The sequence below is a fragment of the Ipomoea nil genome, unplaced genomic scaffold (genome assembly GCF_001879475.1).
Source record: "Ipomoea nil cultivar Tokyo-kokei standard unplaced genomic scaffold, Asagao_1.1 scaffold0268, whole genome shotgun sequence".
Taxonomy (NCBI): Eukaryota; Viridiplantae; Streptophyta; class Magnoliopsida; order Solanales; family Convolvulaceae; genus Ipomoea; species Ipomoea nil.
The window spans coordinates 5,713,732-5,735,406 of record NW_017616696.1 but is presented as its reverse complement, the minus strand read 5'-3'; the positions used below and the strand labels follow the sequence as shown (position 1 = coordinate 5,735,406).

The 21,675-nt window shown below is 38.5% G+C and overlaps 2 protein-coding genes and 1 non-coding gene across 6 annotated transcripts; all 3 read left to right on the top strand.

Moving 5' to 3' along the window:
* The first annotated feature begins 765 nt into the window (after window positions 1-765).
* LOC109151454 lies at window positions 766-3,844 on the top strand. The gene is made up of 3 exons (XM_019299431.1): window positions 766-1,158; window positions 3,160-3,267; window positions 3,368-3,844. Exons 1-3 carry the CDS (start codon window positions 844-846, stop codon window positions 3,680-3,682), a joined length of 738 nt encoding a protein of 245 aa, XP_019154976.1. The 5' UTR covers window positions 766-843; the 3' UTR covers window positions 3,683-3,844.
* Window positions 3,845-4,514: 670 nt separating this feature from the next.
* Window positions 4,515-20,498, top strand: LOC109151627 (replication protein A 32 kDa subunit B). 4 transcript variants are annotated; one of them, XM_019299446.1, is made up of 13 exons: window positions 4,515-4,665; window positions 5,048-5,158; window positions 5,264-5,361; window positions 5,468-5,509; window positions 5,593-5,670; window positions 6,759-6,837; window positions 6,968-7,054; window positions 7,133-7,209; window positions 7,917-7,985; window positions 8,093-8,187; window positions 14,447-14,453; window positions 15,520-15,527; window positions 20,488-20,498. In XM_019299446.1, the coding sequence occupies exons 1-10, from the start codon at window positions 4,555-4,557 to the stop codon at window positions 8,175-8,177; spliced, it is 837 nt and encodes a 278-aa protein (XP_019154991.1). In that variant the 5' UTR covers window positions 4,515-4,554; the 3' UTR covers window positions 8,178-8,187; window positions 14,447-14,453; window positions 15,520-15,527; window positions 20,488-20,498. The 4 variants fall into 4 exon arrangements, with proteins under 4 accessions (XP_019154991.1, XP_019154989.1, XP_019154990.1 ...); XM_019299444.1 differs by having other exon boundaries at window positions 4,516-4,665; window positions 6,965-7,054; XM_019299445.1 differs by lacking the exons at window positions 14,447-14,453; window positions 15,520-15,527; window positions 20,488-20,498 and having other exon boundaries at window positions 4,516-4,665; window positions 6,965-7,054; window positions 8,093-8,329.
* On the top strand, window positions 19,835-19,914 carry TRNAL-UAG. Its single transcript has one exon. It is a non-coding gene; the product is annotated as a tRNA-Leu (tRNA).
* Window positions 20,499-21,675: the final 1,177 nt, after the last annotated feature.

Here is a 21,675-nt window from a genome sequence, read left to right as displayed (position 1 = left end):
GCTGTAAAGGCCCAACTCAACGGGCGGGCTGTGGGGGAGTGCTGCGAGACAATAGAGGACATTGGATCAAGGGACTGACGCACAATATAGGTTGCTGCGGGGCGGAAGAGGCGGAATTATGGGCTATACTGATAGGGATAAGATTGGCGGTGAGATGCCACGCTAGGCGGCTTATGGTGGAAAGTGATTCGCTGGCCGTGGTCAAGCAGATTACCGAGTGCATTAGGTCTGGTAGGGGCAACAACATCGTTCGACTATGTGCTCAGAAAGCACGGGTGTTCCAGGACGTGAGCTTCAACCATGTGATGAGAGAGGGGAACAAAGTGGCATATAAATTAGCGTCAACCGCGTTAGACCATGACCTCGGAACGCGGCTCGTGGGTGATCAACCGCAGTGCGTAGAGGACCTAATATGGGAAGACAGGGTCGGGACCGAAATGGCTCGGATGACAAACCCGCAAGGAGCGGGCGAGATAGTTGTATAGTCATCTCACGGGTTTAAACCCTCATCATGTAACCAAAAAAAAAGTTAAGCATTGGTTTCTTGTAAATGTTTAATTTTGCTAGAACGTGGTTCAAAATTTTTTTATTTTTATTTTTTAACGTCATTAAATATAATATTTGTTTATAACTATTTTCTCAATCTAGTGAAGCACAAAGAGAAATTCATAACTCTCCTATATGATAATCTAATTTTGGTGCCATTAGACCACAAGTCTTCAAATTTAAATCGATTATTAACCGATTAAGAAACAAAACGACTAGGGAAAAAAGAATTCAAAAGAGCAAAGCTGGTTTTAGCTGGACTATCTGGTTCTTTTCGATCTCGAACTCGAACCAGCAATGGCGTCGCCATGGGCAACTTACTCTCTACTGCTCCTTTCAACTCTCTTTCCCTTAGCACAATCGAGCAGCAACACTAACCACGTATACTCGCCGTGTGCCGACACGAAGGTTCAGAGGTCCGACGGCTTCACCTTCGGCGTTCTGTTTGCGCCCAGGAACGCCACCTTTGCCAACGTCAACAACAACAAGGCCATTCAGCTCTCTCCCTGCGACCGTCGCCTTTCTCTCCCCTCAAGCTCTCAGCTCGCTGTTTTCCGTCCCAAAGTCGACGAGATCTCGCTCCTCACCATAAACACCTCGAACTTCTTCCCGGTAACCTTTATACTTGTGTTTCTGTATATTGCTTTGGTATTAGAATTTGCGGTTTTAGTACCGTTCAGTAGATGAAAGTTGGGGGATTGGAGTTAGATCCGTTGAGACTTGAGATTCTCTCTTTTTGGGAGCCACTATTGAGAAATCCATTTCTGAAAAGCTACATTGTTAGGCCAATAGGTTATGAATCGCGGATGGAAGGAAAACACAATTACGTCTTCTGTAGGTTTAAAATTCCAACTTCAGGTTTAGTATTTTAGAATTTATTTTCGGTTTTACTAGTTTTAATTGCCAAATAATTGATAAAATTCCTCAGGTGCAAGTCTTCCTAAAGCAATTATTGCTCATCATTACTTATAGAACATGATCATTACTAAATGAGAGCTTTATGCTGTTAATTTCTCTCAACATAGAGGTTAATAGATACATGGCACTGGAGGTTTATGCAGTCAATCCTCAATGCTTGCTCTTTTTGTGTAACCATATTGTCCCCAATTTTACTTGGAAAATGAAAGAAATTTGGGTCATTGAAGAACTTTGTATTGTCTGAACTTACCTGAATGTGAAGTAGAGTCTCTAGTTATCTTTATAGATAATACAGTGCAGGCACAATCCTGCTACATAAGGTTGCATTAGTTGTAGGAGTGCAGTAGAATTTTAACAAACAGCTTGCTAGCATCAGTATTCTATGTTGTTGAGCTTGAATATATATGTCAGGTATTGCATGTCTGACATGGCATACCCAATTTTCAATGTCTTAGAGGATTCAGTTGAAGTACCACTCTTTTGAGAATGCATCTGGTACTCCATATTTCTTATTAGTACAATAGTACCCAGTAGCTATTATATGATATTCATATACTGTGCTACAGTTTTATTATGTTTCATTCTCTCCCTATCAATCATTGAGGTATGTTACCTAAATAGTAGGGACACCCAAGTTGATGTCAATACCCCAAGTTGTTCTACTTCATTTATTTTCTTCCTATCCCCTTTCCTTGCTTTCATCTAGGACCCTTGTTTCCACCTCTCGTTATAAGCCATTTCACTGTCATCTATTTTTGAGCCTTTCGAGGTCCATCAGACTTGTCAAGATACTAACTGTAGAATAATACTCTGTATGTGAATAGATTTTGTGTTTGATTTTAGTATTGCAAATAAACTAACTTGCATGCTTGTACAGCTTTAATGCTTATAGAAAGAAAATTTTTCTGATAACTAAATTGCATGCTTGCAGACTTAATTAGAGAAATTAAAAGGGTTCGAGAAGTAAGAAGTTTATCAAGAAAATTCATTACTGATTTAATGAACTAAGACAGTGAGTTGTGAGTATGTTCCTAATTTCGAGTGGGATGTTTACTTGTTTCATCTTCTACCTTAGAACCTATTATTTGGTAAATGTACTGAACTTCCCCTCTTTTTGTTGCAATTTTGGTTTGAATTAGTGAGCTGAGAGTATGCAGGAACTTGATCCTTTAAGGGCTTATAGGTTTAAACATCAAAGTTCCTATTGTTATAGTTGAAATTCTGGTTTAAACTAGGGCAGTGAGGCCTAAGAGTATGTTATGCAGGATTTAAACTGCTCTTGTGGTTTGAACTCTGGCAGCCTTAAGTTTTAAACTTCAGAGGTTGATGGTATGGGTAAATAGTGCTTCCAGTGCATGGTGATCACCTTGAATCGATGGTGGTGTCTAGATCTAGGAATAATGAAATGAATGAGGGAAGAAAATTCAAGAGGCTGAGGAAGGGCTGAATCTTTGTGCCAAGTGCCTTTTAAAGAACAAATGGATTTCTAGACAGAAAAGTAGTAGCAACTAGCAAGTAGACAATTTTTATTTGGTCATCTCTGTTATGACAGATAAATATGAAGCTTAATTTAGTGTCCTATTGACATTGCATCCACTAATGTTTCTTGGATTGTTGCTCCAACCTTTATTTTTGGCTATTTAATTTATCTATTAAGGTACTTAAGTTTTATATATTCTTTCCACTGAACAACAGGATACCGTTGGTGGGTACATGGTGGCATTTGCTGGTCGCAAATATGCTGCTAGGTCTGTCCCCGCCTTTGTTGCAAATGGTAGTTACATTGTGACAAGCTTTACTTTGGTAAGATTAAATGCATTATGAAAATTTCTCACACGAAACAAATATATTCTGCAAATTGACCATAATGTTTAGCTAAAGCGATGAAATCTTTGTGATTTAGGTTCTTGAATTCAAAAAGGGTAGGCTGCAAAACCTGCACTGGAAGAGGGATGGGTGCGCATCATGCAAACACAACACTAACTTTGCATGCCTCAATGGTCAAGATTGTGCTATGAAAGTTAATACATGCAAGAACCGAGGAGGGGGCAACGCAGACTGTAGCCTTGGGGTACAACTCACATTTTCCGGCACTGACAAGCACGACTCGGTCTTCAACTCGTGGTATGAAGTGAAGAACCTTCGCCAGTACTCCCTTTACAGCGTATATTCCAATCTCAGGGATTCTCTCTCAAGTCAATACAACAAATTCTTCTGATTTTATTTGGTGTTGTGTAATGTACTATCTAGGTTTCTGCCTTGTAACTTTTGCCTTGTAGCTTCCCAAATTTGAGTACACCATTCTTGTGCGTGCTGAATATTTGGATGGTTTTGACTTTTGAGAAGAGTTCATTCTATTTATTTATTGATTATTGTGCCATTTTTTTTAGTTTAGTTTAGTTTTTTTTTTTTTTTTTTTTTTTTTTTTGGAAACCACCCCTCAACGCAAAGACAGACAAGATTACAAGAACAAAAGTGCTCGTCAAAGGAAACGAGAGAAAGGCTCGATCGTCAAAGAAAACGAGAGGTGCCATTTTTTAGTTAATCTTTTAAAATTGTTACATTTTTGCATCCCATGCCCTTATTGTACAATAAGGAAAAACTTGTAATTTTTATCATTCTCAAGCCATTTAACTCAAACTCCAAATGAAATTATTGAGTTTGAGATATGAAAATTACATATTTGCCCTTGTAGTTGCTAGTGAATTTGACTATAATTAACTTGTTTTGAGAAAAGCAACGCTACATACTCTAAAAAAAGAAAACAATCCGTATAAGCCATTAAAAAAAATAAAATAATTCGTACCATTTAATTGTATATTTAATTTTCAAACTCCACCTGATTTTTTTGTTCACAAGATTTTTAAGTTAAATTTATTTATTTATTTATTCACATGGTTTAATTTGCACCCATTATTTGAGTTTATTAATATGGTATTGGACTGAAAATATTCTAGTGTAATTTGGACTTGATTGAGTGAATACGGAGAAATGATTTCATTGGCCCAAATGGGGAGCAAAAAAAGCCAAAAATAGAGGTACAAAAAGGCGGGAACACAATCGGACCGGAAGAGACAACTGCAAAAAGAGATGTATGGTGGGAGCGCTTCGTTCGACGGCAACGCGGCCTTCGCCGGAGGCGGTTTCATGCCTTCTCAGGCGACTCAAACTGCTACCGATCCTTCCTATTCTTCATCTAAGGTTTGCTGCTACTGCCCCATATGAAAATGTTAAAAAACCAATAAGAAAAACAAAAAATGCTACCTAGTACTGTATATTTTACTCCAGATTTTCTATATACCCATCTCAAATCCCCTTCCCTTCAGTTCACTATGAAGTATGAACGCTCGAAACTGGAATGAGATTTTTTAAAAAATTCAATCGAACTGCTTTGTCATGCTTGCTGATTTCTAGAGAGACATGTAGGGTTCTGTTTTCGGCTTCTCTGTATAGGGACCTCTCACTTTTACACGAAATCAGAAGAAATTGCAGAAAAATTGTGTATGTTAAGCAAATAATTAGAGTTTTAAGAAGGTAACTCTTTATTTATTTTATTTTCTTTTGATTTTGATTGTTTGTTCAGAGTCGCGATTCCCAATCGTTGCTTCCGTTGACAGTGAAGCAGATAATAGATGCTGTAAATTCCAGCGACGATAAGATAAACTTTCTAGTTAATGGTGTTGACGTGAATAATGTAGGTGTTGTGTACTGATAATATCTCTCTCTATCTCTTTTCGGTTCTACTATCTTTTTCTTCTTTCTCTTTATATCTGGACTTTAACTTCGGCACTTGCTAAAGGTGAAACTAGTGGGGATTGTGTTCAACATGGCTGATAGGGCCACTGATTTTTCATTTGTGCTTGATGATGGAACAGGGCGCATTGACTGCTATCGATGGTAAAGCTGAAAACTCTTAATTGAAAAACACATTGTATCCATTTATAATTTGTATATACTTAGGTTTTTTTTTTTTCCTGAAAGTAGGTTCGTTTATACTTTGTAGGCTGAATGAACCCTTTGACAAAACGGAAATGGCAGCTATCTCGTAATATTTCTTCCTTATAATTTTGCATTTCTTTTATTCCTTTATTTAGGAGTTTAATCTTATTTTTGGTGCCTTGTCATTAGAAATGGTATGTATGTTAAAGTCCATGGACACTTGAAGGGTTTCCAGGGCAAGAAACAGTTGATGACTTACTCTGTCAGGTATGATAGATCAACAGTTGCTTTGGTTTAAATATTGCTATTAGTTATTACTATCAAGTAAATGTGTTGAACATTAAACTTTTGCTGGTACTTTAATGCTTTCATGGGTGTCCAGTGTCCCTTTCTTCCTAAATTGTAGTGTCTGGCATTAGGTGCATTTTTTTGAAGTCCAAAATTGCAGGTTGTTGTGAGGGCAACAAAATGGCTAATTTACCTGACCTAGAGTTTCATCTTATATCAGTTTGTAGTTTCTCTTCTTCTGCCGGAGTACTACTTAGTTTGAATATCATTTTTGTGTTACTTTTGTTTAAGTGGATGTAAATCAAGTGCAACAAGATGAAAATAAATAACAAACCCCATGGACTTGCCTGCACTTTCTGTTCAAAGATGAAGGTTTCATGGCTGTTTATATACATTGAAATAGTGTGTCACCTTAAGTAACATGGGTGAAAGAAAAGTTTTCTAAGTTAAATAAGCTTATGGTATTAGTGGCCACATGTTCAGATTCTGTGTATATCTCAATTTCTGGAGTTCTGATTACTCCCACATGAGATAATGCTTATGATTGTGTAGTACTGTAGTTGGAATTGTATCTAAATAACTTACTGCTATATGTATATAAACCACACATATTACTCTAGTGTTCCGTATTATTTTTCTCTCCTTCCTTAAGCTTCAATTTATAGCAAAGCTTAGATTCTCTTGTTCTGAAAGTAGACCTTGAGGAGGTGCAGAACATCTGGCTCCTAAAGAGTATCTTCCCTCCAGTGCACAAGGCCCATTCTCTCTCTCCATGCTTGCTCTTGTTGGAGGTGTTGAGGCTTCTAATTTTACTAAGCAATGCATAGTAGTTGAATACTGATCAAAGTGTGATGGTTGTCATTGATATAACACAATCTGAGTTCAAACATATTGGTTGGCTGCCAAATTGCCACTGGACGGAGAAATCAGCTTTTGGCAATAGTAGTAATGATGTGTGAATTTCTGTCTAAAATACATCTAACTGTTTTATTTTTAATAAATAATTTCCCATTCTTTACAAAAATCTTTATTGTGCAATGTAAATGCCTTTATTCTGCAAATTTCAGGCCTGTTGATGATTATAATGAGATTGCGCATCACTTTGCTGAAGCTATTTATGCTTATTGCCACAACACCAAGTTACGGGTATTCCACTAATTTCTTTGAACTTATTTTGGATGAAATTCAATAGAGCAAATTTATAAAATCAAATATGATCTGCCTTACTATTATTTTCAGATTGAGATTTTTATTCTCCTATCATTATTCACAGAAACTTCCAGACAGTGCTAATACTGCCACCCATGTGCCTAATTCAGCTATGAACACACCTATGAAGGGGTACCAAGTTTCCCAACCAAATGTAAGGTATCCCATAATAGAGTTCTCTACTTTTATCTGGCTTATTTAACTAACTTTACAATGTATCCTCTGTTTTTAGTTTTCTGCGTATAATGTGGATGGAATTACGGGCATAGAAAAGATGATCATAAGCTATTTGCATCAGCCCCAATGCCTGTAAGTTGTATAAAATCCTAAACAAATTGTTCGCTAGTTAATAATTTCATCATTATTCTGTCCATCTTGAAATGGTAAAGATGTGAATGTTCTTAATGCTGGATTTTAGTTGTAGGTATGTTAGAGTCATCTATATATGTCAACATGAGAAAAGTTCACTTCTGAACTCTGAAAGGATTGGACTAAAAGGATGTTGTGCAACTTGAGTTTAATCTATATTTATTTATTTTTGCTTTTACAATAATGATTTTGGAAATTTTGCAAACTGGATCTAGTTAACTGTCTGGCACCTTCATGAAAGGAAAGAAATATTTCTTTGGTGGGAGCCTATCCAAGCGATTGGTTCTTAGTTGATGCCCATAGGATTGGTTTTTCAAGGAAGGAAGATTTTGGCCATCTAATTAAGATTTAAAACCAGTCTCAGGTTTTGTAACTAAGTGTGCACGTGTGGTCTGTAAATAAATAGAAGATTAACGTATCTACTCTATATAGTATAGAAGTAGTAGTAAAAACACCTGTGAGGTAGTGCATTTGCTGTTGTTATAAGCCATTGATGGTATGGGTGAAATCTCGCAATTTTTTTTTTGGTTCTGCATACGACTAATTACATTGTTGAATTCTGATGTATGTTTGAGACCATTACAAACTCATATACACACATTCTATATATCATAACTCTTGATGACTGAAGTTTTCTACTATTTCAGTGTTCAGGAAAAAGGGGTTCACCGCAATGAGCTTGTTCAACAACTAAACATTCCTCTTGAGAAGCTCTTGTAACTCTCTTCCTCCCTCTATCTCAGTACACATACACATGTGCAGATAACATGCTGACTTTTGTACAATGTTTTTGTGTTACCCTCCCCCATAAATCCCCCAACAGAAAAGCGATGGAATCATTGGAGTCAGAAGGGCTTGTTTACTCCACAATAGATGAGTGTCACTACAAGTCCACCGGTAATGGGTGATAACATTGCATATGTATGGTTGTCATATATTTTAAATTTGGTCACTTCACCAGAACCATTGGGTTCTTACTAGTATAGGCTTTTCTTCCTAGAAAAAACTTGTTGCCCACTCGAATTTTAATAGGTTGGGAGAATTTAACTATATTATGCTCTGTTAGACTGAAGTGGGAAATGCCATATTGGATGATGCGATGCGTATTGTATTCTTCAATTCATCCTAACATGCTACGTATGGAATCGGCGAGTAGTGCAGCTGAATAGAGTGAAATGGGTGGAGAAAAAGTGCAGTTTTGTCGTTTTAAAAGTGTTCCAGATAAGATACTCATACCCAATAGGAGTGTTTGTGCATGAAGATCTGCATGCTATGGTTTCTTTGTCGCCAAGTGTTGAAAGTATAGGGAGGGAGAGGGGCAGTATATCGCATCGCATTTAACCCCACCAAAAATATACTAAAGGACGTTCATTCGTTTAAGGGCAACTAAGAAAAGTGATCTGAAATGGATAGATAGAGATCCTCCGTATAAAATTGGCAGTAATATTTTATACATAAAATGTGATTATTTGGTATAATTATGACTTTTCTTGATAAAGTCAAACTTTTGGGCACGCTTTCTCCAATTTTTATTCTAAAAATGCCTTCAATATGGCAATATCCAATATATAAAATATTCTCATAAAACACTTTCTTTGGCATAAGTGACAGGTGGTTTTATTAAAGATTACCTACTTATCCTAAACTTATCTATTTATTTATTTATATTAATTTTCTCATTAATTCTTTTTCATGAATCATGAATTAAACAAGTGGTTAGACCTTCAGTTAGGTGTCCTTTACCCGAGACATATTACTGAGAGACACCATTAAACATAATTATTAAGTCACCTCATCACTCAGATATTTTTAAAAAATAAAAAACAAAAAAGGGTGGTTAGACTTAATGTCATGGGAGGTCGTGGAGAGTTCCCTATCTCATTGGCTGCCTGCCAGCTAAGAGTGCACGTCGCATCCTAACATAAAATCATCCACAATGCTCGTTAGTTTCTGACCTAACCTATATAGTATTGTGCTAATATAAATTAATGTGTGCTTAGTACCCTTAATTATTATATGTATCCTCAACATGCTTGTTGGTCCCTCCATTATCTACGAAGATTCCAATAAGTTTGTTCTAATGTTCTCTAGCCGACACAATTCTCTTAACGTTTTATATACTTCAATCAAACTATAATTATATTTTTAGTACGATATCTTTTTTTACCAATAATTGAACAAACAAAAACAGTTTAGAATTTTTTTTAATTATATTATGTTTATTTTTTAATGTTATAATAAAATTTTGTATTTTTTTATACAGACGGTCAGATTAATTTTTTATACAAAACAAGTCATTAAGAGAAATAATAATCAATCTTAACCTTATATCTGAAAAATCAGACGAATCAAATTATTTTTTTTTTAAATGCAATGACATTTTCGTAATTATCACCAATTTTACTATGCAAACATGAATACTAAAATATGCAATTCTCTGACTTTTTCATGTTTGCACATCTAGTATTAACATTTTGTACATTTAGTATTAACATTTTGCATATTTAGTATTAAAAGATTGCACTTGCAAAAATGCGAAAGTGCATTGCACTTAGAGTTTCGATTTTAAAATTTATGACTGAATTTTTGGTTTTATTTGGTTTAGTAGTTCACTTTTTACTACTTAAGGTCTAACATTTATGGTTTAGATTGTAGTATCTAACTGTTGATAAAGACTCTATTACATTGAGTATCTATTCATCTATACTTTCTCAACCTGTTGAAGCACAAAGAGTCAACACCGCCTCCACTGAGGCTCGATCTCATGACCTCCCATATGGAAGAGTCATTACATGCTATCTACGCATAAGGTGCTTGGCAGGTTTGCATGTTTAGTTATTAAAGATTGTAATTTAAGTGTTCAAGTTTGCATAGTGAAGTTGATAATAACTACGAAAATATCACCGTATTTTTAGAAATAAAAAATCCGATCAGATTCGTCGAATTTTTACATATATAAGACTAATATTGATTTTTATTTATCTCATATGATACTATTATCACACACACACACACACACACACACACACACACACACACACACACACACACACACATATATATATATATATATATATATATATATATATATATATATATGATGGGGATATGGGACCCGGGGGTCCATTTTATTGGCATAGTATTGACCCAAGTGGGAGTGGTGATGATAGGAGATTGGCCCAAGTCCTATTGGGCTAAGAAGACAAGGGGGCGTGGTGGCCCAAAACGGAGGAGAGAGAAAGATTTCCGGGGCACAAACCGCCGGCGGCCGGTCGGTGGTGGACCGGCGGGGTGGCCCGGCGGCGAGGCCGGGGGGAGGGGTCGTGCCGGCAGTGCCCCACCACCGCAGCCATGGGTAAAAGGCAGCAAGGAAAAGCGCTGCTACTGCCAGTGGGATTCGAACCCCTACCCTCCCACAGAGCAAGCGCGCGTCTAACCATTAGACCACACCATCACATGAGTATTAAGGCGCGACAGCATGTATATGACCGATATTTGCGAGCAGGGCAGCCTCCACAACGGGCCATGGCCAGCCATTGGCCGGCCGGCGACTGGCCGGCGGCGGGTCCCGCCGGCCACCTCAGGCCGAGGCGCGGCTAGCGGGGGTAGTGCGCCCCCCAGATTGTCAACGGCACCCCCCCCTTCCCGAGGGGGTGCTGAGCGGGTGCGCCGAGCATGGTGGACCGGGGTGGTATGCGCGGGAGTTTTGGAAGTATGGCGAACGTGCCCGCTTGCGTAGCGATAAATGGGGAAGTAGGGATGGATTGCATGGGACACGTGGACGCTAGAGGAGGAGGGGGGGCTTGCTATAAATAGGGGCCCTGGATCTCTGGCTAAGGGCAACTCGTACACGACAGGCACACTAGTCTATTAGTCTTGATCTCATACTCTTAATCCAGTCACCTGGGTTCGATTCCTACCAGTAGCATAGTTAGCTATAGCCCACCCCGTGGGCCTTGGTCGATGTTCTTGGGCCGTACCTCGGACTTCTATACACATTGTGTTGGGCCTAGCGCCCTACCCCTCGTTCTGTACTCCTGTACCCGGTTTATGGTGGACCTGGTCCCAATAAAACCATCAATATATATATATATATATATATATATATATATATATATATATATAATAACAAAACCTTACGTATAAAGTGCAAGTCGTTAATTTAGAATAATGAATGACTCTAATGTAATGGGAAAAATGTAGTGATAATTTGATAAATATTATAAACTTTAAATACTAAAAGTAAATCAAACAAAATTACAAAGTGTATCCAATAATATATAAAAGTGCAAATGTCTTGAGGACAAGTGTGGAGGTATAGCAACATAGAGAGTAATATTAGTATATATAGTGCTGTCATTTTCTATCAGTATCATGTGATACATATCTTGCTAATTAAGAAAACAATTTGGGGATAGAAACACACAAAGCCAAGTACCTTGTACTCAAATGGCATGTAGTGACCTCTTTCATGTTGGAAGTTATGAGATCGAGCCTCAGTGGGGGCGTTGTTAACTCTGTGTGCTTCATTAGATTGAGAAAGTATGTTTGAACAGATACTACAATATAATAGAGTATTAGAGTTAGTAGCATTAAAAAAAAAAAAAAAAGAAACACACACAGACACTCAAAACTAATGCCCGGTACCAACAATGAAAATGTAGAGCAAGAAATTGACTAATTAATATACAATCTTAAGAGAAATTAGAAAAAAGAAGTTATGTCAATTAGCAAAGCTTAGCTTTTTGATAATGACTGCAAGATGATATATATATATATATATATATATATATATATATATATAATATTATATGTAAGTTAAGTTACAGAATTATTAGGTTAATTATTGAATTCTATATTCAACCTAAGCTACCTACCTAAAATTCTACCTTAATCAAGATAACTAAAACTCTCTACTTCTGCTTGCTTATGGTCTCCCCATTTGAGAAAAATATTATTTTCATATACATCACAAATATATATAGTTCTGGTGCGGTTGCATCCCAAGTACGACCATGTAGATAGATCTGAACCAATATTAGATGAGCTCAAATCAAAGACATACAATATGCGCAAATGGCGAACACAGTGTGCATGCATACGCTTGGTGATGCACCATAGACCAACCCTTAGTGTACCACAGATTATTCAATAGTGCACCATATACCAGCACTTAGTGCATCACAGACCAGTATTTGGTGGTGCACCACAAACCATTATTAAGTGCACGATAGACCAACACTTAATGTACCAACAAATGCCACACACTATATTTTTTCCCCTTATCATTGATTTTCAGCTTTTAATTATTTTTTACTAATTTTTAGATGGACAACCCAAATCTATCCGCACTGTCACATCTCGGGAGCCTGCTGCATTTGATCCCAAATATATACCAAGTGCAACCATGCAAATAGATTTGGATCACCCATTTAAACATGATTAAAGGTTGAAATTCAATGAGAAGGGGGTGGGAGAACGGAATGTCATTTTTATAATTTAATGTGAATTGACAAAGCATTTGGAGATGCTTGACTGATCATTTGAGAATGTTTGATGGTTCATTTAGATACTCTTGTGATGACACGAGTGAGCAATATTTAAGAATGTTTGACGGTGCACATAAGAATGTTTGATGGTGCATTTGGACTCAAAGAGTCATCAAACATCAAACATATCTAAATGCACAATCATTTACAAAAATGTTACAACATTTTTTGTTTTGTTTTGTTTTGTTTTTTTTTTTTTTGCCTTTTCATTAATTTTCAACCGTTGATCATGTTTAGATGGATGGAGCAGGTAAATCTACACATGCATACCCGGGAAGCCTACTACACTAGAACCCGAGCTTATATATATCCAATGATATTTTCTTGGGTAAAAATAGCTTATTAGGCTTTCACTAATTAATAAAGATATTCAATTCCCTCCAATCAAATGCCCTGTTAGCGGTCACAACTTTCTCTCTCTAGGTTTTCTTTCTAGAGTATTCTCTCTTTTCCTACTAGGGTTTGCCTAGGGTTTTACCGTTTTCGACATCTGTTTCCGGCGTATTCGTGCACGTTACCAGTGTGCGTCGGTGAAGGAAAGCTATGGAGCGACAGCTGTGTTCGAATGCTGATGGGCGCGGCTCTGTTCGGCGAGAAGGGAGTTTGGAGCATCAGGTGCATGCGGGCGTGAATGGGCACGGGACTGTTCGGCGAGGGGGGAGTATGGAGCGTCAGGTGCATGCGAACGTGAATGAGGGGGGTGCGGTTCGACGGGAAGGGGCTGTGGGGCATCAGGTGCAGTCGGAAGTTGAGGAGGAATTGGTGGAGGGGTATGCGGGCATCTCTTTGCTCGACGAAGAAGATATGTTGGTACCGGTGGGAGAGAATGTTGCGCCGGCGACGGGGGCAGAGGACCGCACGTGGGTGTTGGTTGGTAGATTTCTGACGCGTAAGATGGTGAAGCTTGAATTTATGCGGGAGGTGTTGGCGTCTGTGTGGCAGCCCGTGTGTGGTGTACAGATCTCAGAATTGCAACCGAATCTTTTCATGTTTGTTTTCTATCACTAGACGGATTTGCAGCGTGTGATAGATGAGGGGCCATGGTCTTTTGATAACCATACCTTGGTGTGCCGGCCAGTGGAGGATGGGATGATGTCGAACGATGTGTTGCTTGATTCGGTTGATATGTGGGTCCAGGTCTACGGTCTCCCGATGGGCTATACATCCATGGCCATACAGGAGCAGGTTGGTAATTTTTTGGGTGGTTTTCTGAAGGGTGATGAAAGATTTAATGATCGCCCGTGGAAGGCGTTTTATCGGATTCGTGTTAGTATTCCGGTGGGTAAGCCTTTGCGCCGAAGAATGAAATTTGCAAAGCGGGATAAATCTTGGTGTTGGGTGACCTTCAAGTATGAAAGATTGCACACTTTCTGCTTCTTTTGTGGTTTGCTTGGCCATTCGTATAAGTTCTGTTTACAGGCACGTAATTTGACTCTCACTTTGGATCGGTATCCGTTTGGGGCAGAGATGAAGGCGGGTTTACCGCGGGGTCCTAGACCGGTGGGAGGTTCGTGGCTGATTCCGGTTGGGGGGAAGAGGGAGGAGGTGGCCGAGAAAGGGGGAAGGGCGGGTGATACGGGTGGGATGGTTGTGACGGGGCCTCCGGTGGAGGGGCGGCCGGCGGATGGGGAAGGGGTGGTTTGTGGGCCGAAGAGGCGCAGGGAGGAGGGGGGTAGTGAGGAACTCATGGGAAGGGATGATGAGGGAGTCGTGGGGAGAGTTGGGGAGGATGTGGCAATGACGGATATTTCAAAAAACTTGTTCATGGCGGGTTCTGGTTCCCAGACCCGCCCATCATTATGAGTACCTTGAGTTGGAACTGTCGTGGCTTGGGTGATCCACGAACAGTTCGGGAGGTGTTGGATATGGCATCCAGAAAGAAACCCGATTTTATTTTTTTAATGGAAACGAAGGTTGCTAGAGACAATGCTGAGCGTTTGCGTGTGAAGTTGGGGTTCCAGGGGTTGTTCTATGTGGATAATAGGGGACGCAGTGGAGGTTTGGCTCTGTTATGGAAAACGAATGATACGGTGAGTCTGCTAGGTTACTCTCGTAACCATGTGGATGTGGAGGTACATATAGATGGTTTTGCGCCCTGGAGGATGACGGGTTTCTATGGTTTCCCGGATCGTGGTGATAGAGTGGAGTCATGGAATCTTTTGAGACACTTAAGTTCCCGGTCGACACTGCCTTGGGTGGTCTTGGGGGATTTCAATGACTTGCTTTTCCAGTATGAGAAGAGGGGACGTTGCAGACATCCTGAATCGTTGTTGAGGGGCTTTGGTGAAACGCTAGAGGACTGTGGTTTAATACAGATCCCCATGATTGGATATCAGTATACATGGGAAAAGGGGGAGGGGACGGAAAATTGGATTGAGGAAAAGTTGGATAGAGTGGTAGCGACTGATGAGTGGCGTGGGGTGGTGGAAGGAGCCCAGGTCTATAATGTTCTGACCAGGAGATCGGACCATTCGGCTCTCTTCCTGGACATACGGCCAGGGGGGGATTTCGTGTTGGTCCACAGCATTTCCGTTTTGAGATGGCTTGGCTGTTGGATGAAGGGTGTAGGGAGGTGGTAGAGGAGGCATGCGGACATGGGGTGGAGGATTTACAGGCCAGGGTAGAGAGATGTGGTATGAAGCTTCAGAAGTGGGGTGGTGATCGTTTCCATAAGTTTGGGAAGCGGATTGCTAGTCTCAAGAAACAGCAGTTGGTTTGCCGTGGTCGTGTGAGTCCCGAGGCATTAGCAGATTTCCGCCGCCTGGAATCTGAGTTAGTGAGATTGGAGAAGCAGGAGGATGTGTTCTGGAGGCAGAGGGCGAAGCAGCATTGGCTTCGTGGGGTGGATGCAAACACACGTTTCTATCACAGGTATGCTTCTGCCCGAAAACGAAAGAATACTATTTTACGTCTTAAAGATGAGTTGGGAGGATGGGTAGATGGTGATGCTATGAAGGCAGTTATAATGGATTATTTTAATAATATTTTTGCTGCTAACCCCGATGTGAGTAATGGAGCGGATTTTTTCGCCTCTATCCCTACACGTGTTACCCACACCCATAATGAATGGCTGAGCCGGCCATATGACCCGAGGGAAGTGAAAGATGCGTTGTTTGCTATGTTTCCAGACAAAGCTGCGGGACCGGATGGAATGAATCCGGGTTTTTATCAGAAGTTCTGGGACATAGTAGGTCCAGATGTGACTAGTTGTGTGCTGCAGTGTTTGAATACAGGGTCCTTGCCAACCGGGCTTAATGAGTCGAATATTGTGCTTATCCCGAAAACGCAGTCCCCTGAGATGGTCACGGATTTGCGCCCGATTGCCTTGAGTAATGTTGTTTATAAGATTATTGCAAAGGTAATCGCTAATCGTATGAAGCCCCTATTAGGCGATATTATTTCAGTATCGCAGAGTGCTTTTATTCCTGGCAGGTTGATTACTGATAATATCTTAATAGCTGCCGAGGTTGGACATTTTCTTAATAGGAAGCAGTTGGGTAAGGTGGGGTGGGGAGCTCTGAAGTTAGACATGGCAAAAGCCTATGATAAGATGGAATGGGCATTTCTGAGGAATATGTTATTGGCGTTGGCCTTCCAGGCAGGTTGGGTTAATCTCATTATGGAATGTGTCACTACTGTTTCGTATAATATTATGATTAATGGTGTGTCTGGAGGACAATTGACCCCATCTCGCCGACTCCGCCAGGGGATCCTTTGTCACCATATCTGTTTCTTATCTGTGCGGAGGGGTTATCATTGTTGTTACAGCAGGCTCAGGATAGGGGTGAAGTCCATGGTCTGAGGGTGGCGAGAGGAGCACCTGCTCTCTCACATCTTTTGTTTGCGGATGACAGCCTCCTGTTCTTTAAGGCAAATGTTGGTGAGGCCCATACAGTTAAACGATGTCTAACTGATTATGAGAAGCTATCTGGCCAGACGATTAATTATAATAAGTCAAATATATGCTTTAGTAGGAACACTCAGCAAGCTGATAGAAATTTGGTGGCAGCAGAATTTGGGGTTCATCAAGCACAAAACTTTGGAAAGTATTTGGGGTTGCCAGCGTTTGTAGGGAGGAATAAACGGGCGGTGTTTGCTTATGTGGAGGATAAGGTGAGACAGAGAATTGGCTCCTGGAATAAGAAACTTTTATCTAGAGCAGGTAAAGAAGTTTTACTCAAATCGGTGGCGCAGGCAATGCCCACGTTTACTATGAGTGCATTTTTGTTGCCTGACTCACTATGTAAGAACCTGGAGCGTGTTATGAATAGGTTTTGGTGGCGTAATGGAAGGGATGGAGGAGGAATCCATTGGCTGGCCTGGGATAAAATGAGTGTCCCAAAGAAATATGGGGGCCTAGGTTTCAAGGATTTGAGAGCTTTTAATATGGCTATGTTGGGTAAGCAGGGGTGGAGATTTCTGACAGATCCCCAGTCTCTAGTGGCGAGAATATATAAGGCCAGATATTACCCAAATACGGATTTTTTGAATGCTTCAGTTGGGAATAATCCAAGTTTTCCGTGGAGAAGTATAATGGCTGCCCAGGGACTCATTAAACGAAATATCAGACGGAGAATAGGAAATGGAAACTCCACTCTGGTTTGGGGTGACCCGTGGTTGCCATGCGAACCTGAGCCAAGAATTATGACAGAAAAGCCTCCTCACCTGGGGGAAGTAAAATTTTCAGGATTAATTGATCCGACGTCAGGAACCTGGGATATACCTTTGCTAAATGAATTTTTTTGTGCGGAGGAAGTGGAGCAGATTTCGGCCATTCCAATTAGCCCTGTCTATGATGATATGTGGTATTGGCATGGGGACCCCAAAAGAATTTATACAGTAAAAGCTGCTTATCGTAATTTAATGGGAACCGTTACTACACCCCCAAATGGTTTCACATCTTGGAATAAAATTTGGAATCTGAAAGTACCCCCGAAGTGGAAAGTTTTCTTATGGAGAGCTGTGAGAGGAGTATTACCCACCACCATGAACTTATATAATAGGAGGGTAGATGTACCATTAGCATGCCCTTTGTGTGCTCTAAGCTCTGAAAATATTTTGCACTCATTAGTACAATGTGAATTCTCTAAATGTGTGTGGAATATTTCGGGTTTTCTTGTGCAGAGTACGGTGGACGATGACTTTGGTGTGTGGCTTGAGTTATTGCTCCAAAATATTGATGAGAAACAATTTATTTCTATGGTGGCCATTATGTACAATATTTGGATGCAACGGAACTCGGCGGTATGGGAGCATAAGGTGGGTAGGCCACGGCTTGTGTACGAACGGGCAATGGCTACTTTGGCGGCATGGTGCACCGCGGCAGGCCGCATGGAGTCACGGCAGCAGCTTGGCGCTGCTACTGCCACTGCTGGACAGCCCCAATCTCGGCAGTTTGCAGCCGGCGCAGGGCAGCCTCGGGCGCAGCTTTGTTGCTCTTTTGACGCATCCTATTCGGCCACAACGCATCACGGGGCGTACGGCATATTACTACAGGACACGTATGGGAATTTTTTGGCAGCTAAAAATGGTCCCTTGCCGTTTTGTAGGGGACCCTTCATGGCAGAGGCATACGCATGTAAAGAGGCCCTATCCTGGCTTAGGGATCGTGGAGTCACGGAGGTGGAGCTATGGTCAGATTGTTCGAACCTATGCCACGCACTTGGCAATTCAGCGACTGAGTTTCGCACTTACGATGGTTTAGCTGTTTCAGCATATCGGGATTTGATGAATCTTTTAGTTTCCTGCTCTATTGTTTATATTCCTCGTACTTTAAATATTTTAGCTCATTCGTTAGCTCAGTCAGCCTATACACAGGCAAACTCGATGTTGTGGGAGGATAATTCCCCTGCTTTTATTTCAGCTTTGATTGATTAATATATCCAGCAGTTTACTTTAAAAAAAAAAATTAATAAAGATATTCATTGGGTGCATTCCCACGGCCACGTGGCATCATAATCCTCACATATTCCCAATTAACTTTGCACCTTTGTTGTTCAATTTTTTTTTTTTTAATTTTAGGAATAATATAAATATGAAATAGGCCGATGGACACTCCCATGTAGTTCAATTATTATTGTGTAGATCGTGATCTACACAAGTTGTATGGACATATTTTGTATATTGTAAAATAATGTACATTCAGTATAAAAATAATATACATTCAGTACAAAAATAATATACATTGTATACAGGGGATGTGCATTATTTTTGTACTGAGTGTACATTATATTGTATAATGTACATACAGTACAAAAATAATGTACATTTAATATATTGAAAATGTACTTTTTGTTATGGTCCACATAACATTGATCCACACAATAATTTGCCCATGTAGTTGCTACAAATGCAATTATAAATTAAACAAAGTTACACCACAATCTTGTTGACTCGGGGTGTGGGACCTTGAGACAAGAGATTTCATCTTTTGAGGGTGATGAATTAAAAAAAGTACATTGTAATTAGGCTATTGAATGCTTAGCAATTGTGAAATTGTTCCAATTACAATATAAACTTACAAACGATCTACTAATTAACATGTGACAATGATTTTATTCTTAAACATATATTTATGTGTCAAAATTTAGAATTTAAAATTACACAATAAACTTTAAAAGAAGAGATTGGTGTTACTTTCATATGTGACAAAAAAAAAAAAAAAAAAAAAAGTACGACAATGAGTGATGTAATTCCGACGAAAAAAATAATTACCCTTCCATGCAATAATGCACGGAAACCATACATTTTTGCATTAAATTTTAGTTCTCCATTGCTCTAATTCTTGCTTTGTTATATTTAAAGTTTTTACAAGTATTCAAGTATCTAATTACAATTTTTTTTTTGAGTTCACAGATTTAAATGCACATCATGCATGTTTGTTTGACTCTTACTCTATTTTATTGCAATGTTTGACATGAATATTAATAGATTATAATATTTTTAAAGTTGTGGTTGTGAAATGCCTGAGCCATCCACAGCATAATTATTATTAACCAGGCAACTAATTAACAAATGACGGTTTGGCCGAGTGGTCTAAGGCGCCAGATTTAGGCTCTGGTCCGAAAGGGCGTGGGTTCAAATCCTACAGCCGTCAATTTATTTCAAACAATGCATGTGAATAAAATCCTTTCAAAGGGTACGTTATTATTATTTACAATAATAATCAATGAATTTTTTTTTTCTTAATATATAAGTTTGAAAGGGTACGTTTATATACTATATTATTTACAATAATAATCAATGATTTTTTTTTTTTTTGATATATAAGTTTGAATCCTAAGAGATATATATTTCTCTAAGTGATTTTGTATATTACAATTTACGACTACTAGTAACATAAAATTTCTTAACTTATTTTGAATTTGTTGAATAATTAAGCTATGCCTCAGGAGCTTTAAAGTTATTTTGTTAATGGGATATGCATACTACAACAATTTATTTAAAACAACTAAATACAACAAAACACACTCATCGCGAGCCTAAATAAGATCGCGATGAGTGTGTTGTAGACGAAAGATATTGTTGAAGCACCAAACAATCCGTGTAGAGGTCGATAGTTGCAGAACTAGTATATCGTCTTTAGAGTACTGCTTAATTCATTATTCCCTAGAGTAGACAATTATTTAGCTCATACATTAGCATCTACTGCGATTAATCAGCTATCTAGTATGTATGCGGATTTAGACCTGCCAGATTCTATTTCAGCATATTTCGAATAAATGCCGCACAGACTCCTTTCAAAAAAAAAAAAAAAAACAACAAAACAGTTAAAGAACTTGTTTTTTTTTTTTTTTTTTTTTTTTTTTTTTTTTTTTACCAAAATAAAGAAAAACTAAAAGATAACCTCATTATAATTGGTCTTAATAAAATTCAAACCCATAATAATTAAGGGTGTGTTTGACTCATGGGTTTACACATCAAGATATGAATCAAAATCAAAGTTAGTGTTTGGTTGACAATTGTTTAAAACACAACTATGAGATTTGATTACATTTCAATTAAAAACTTCATTCTCTAATTAAAAACGGGTATCATTTCATCTTATTGGTAATTTGATTTTTAAGTTTGAATTAGTACTTCTAGATTTTATTTTGATTTTTTTTTTGTTGGTGCTTTGCATTTCATTATATTAGGATCAATTGTATTAATTTTTTGTTTTTGTATTTTTAAAATCTTTATTCCCATTATAATGTCATAAACAGCCAAACATCAATATTGATAATCATTCAAATTCCACTATTCTACCAACATACAAAATATTTTCACCAAAATCTATTACCATTATCAAGTATTTGATTTCGATTCTGACTATGATTCCCATGTACGGAACAAACACACCCTAATATTCATTGCCTCAAGATTCTTTCTAAGACAAAATTAAATACTGAAATTTGCAAATGACAGGAAAGAAAAAGCGATTATAGGTGTTGGACCACCTGGAATTGTTTAAGGTCAAGGGTGCATTTTAGTCCCCACAAAGTTAATTTAATTAATTGTAACAAAAATTAATTAAACTTGCTATAATTTGTTAAGCTACACATTGACAATGGTGACTTGTTGAGTTGTTGCCTTGTTGGAGGTAATTAATTAATCAGCCATCTTGTCACTGTTAGGAGTTGGGACTTTGATAGATGATGGGAACCACTTGGAATTTATTAACAAAATTATGAGAAAAATTTTCAATCAACATTTTGTTATTGAATAATGAAGAAGAAATATTTGGTTTTTTTTCGTATTTAAATATTTTAAAATTTTAATATGTTTTTAGTTAATATTTTATAAATAAAGAATCATTAACTAGAATTTTAAGATTTTGATATTTTAATTTTAAATTTCAACATTAACAAGTCGTTGG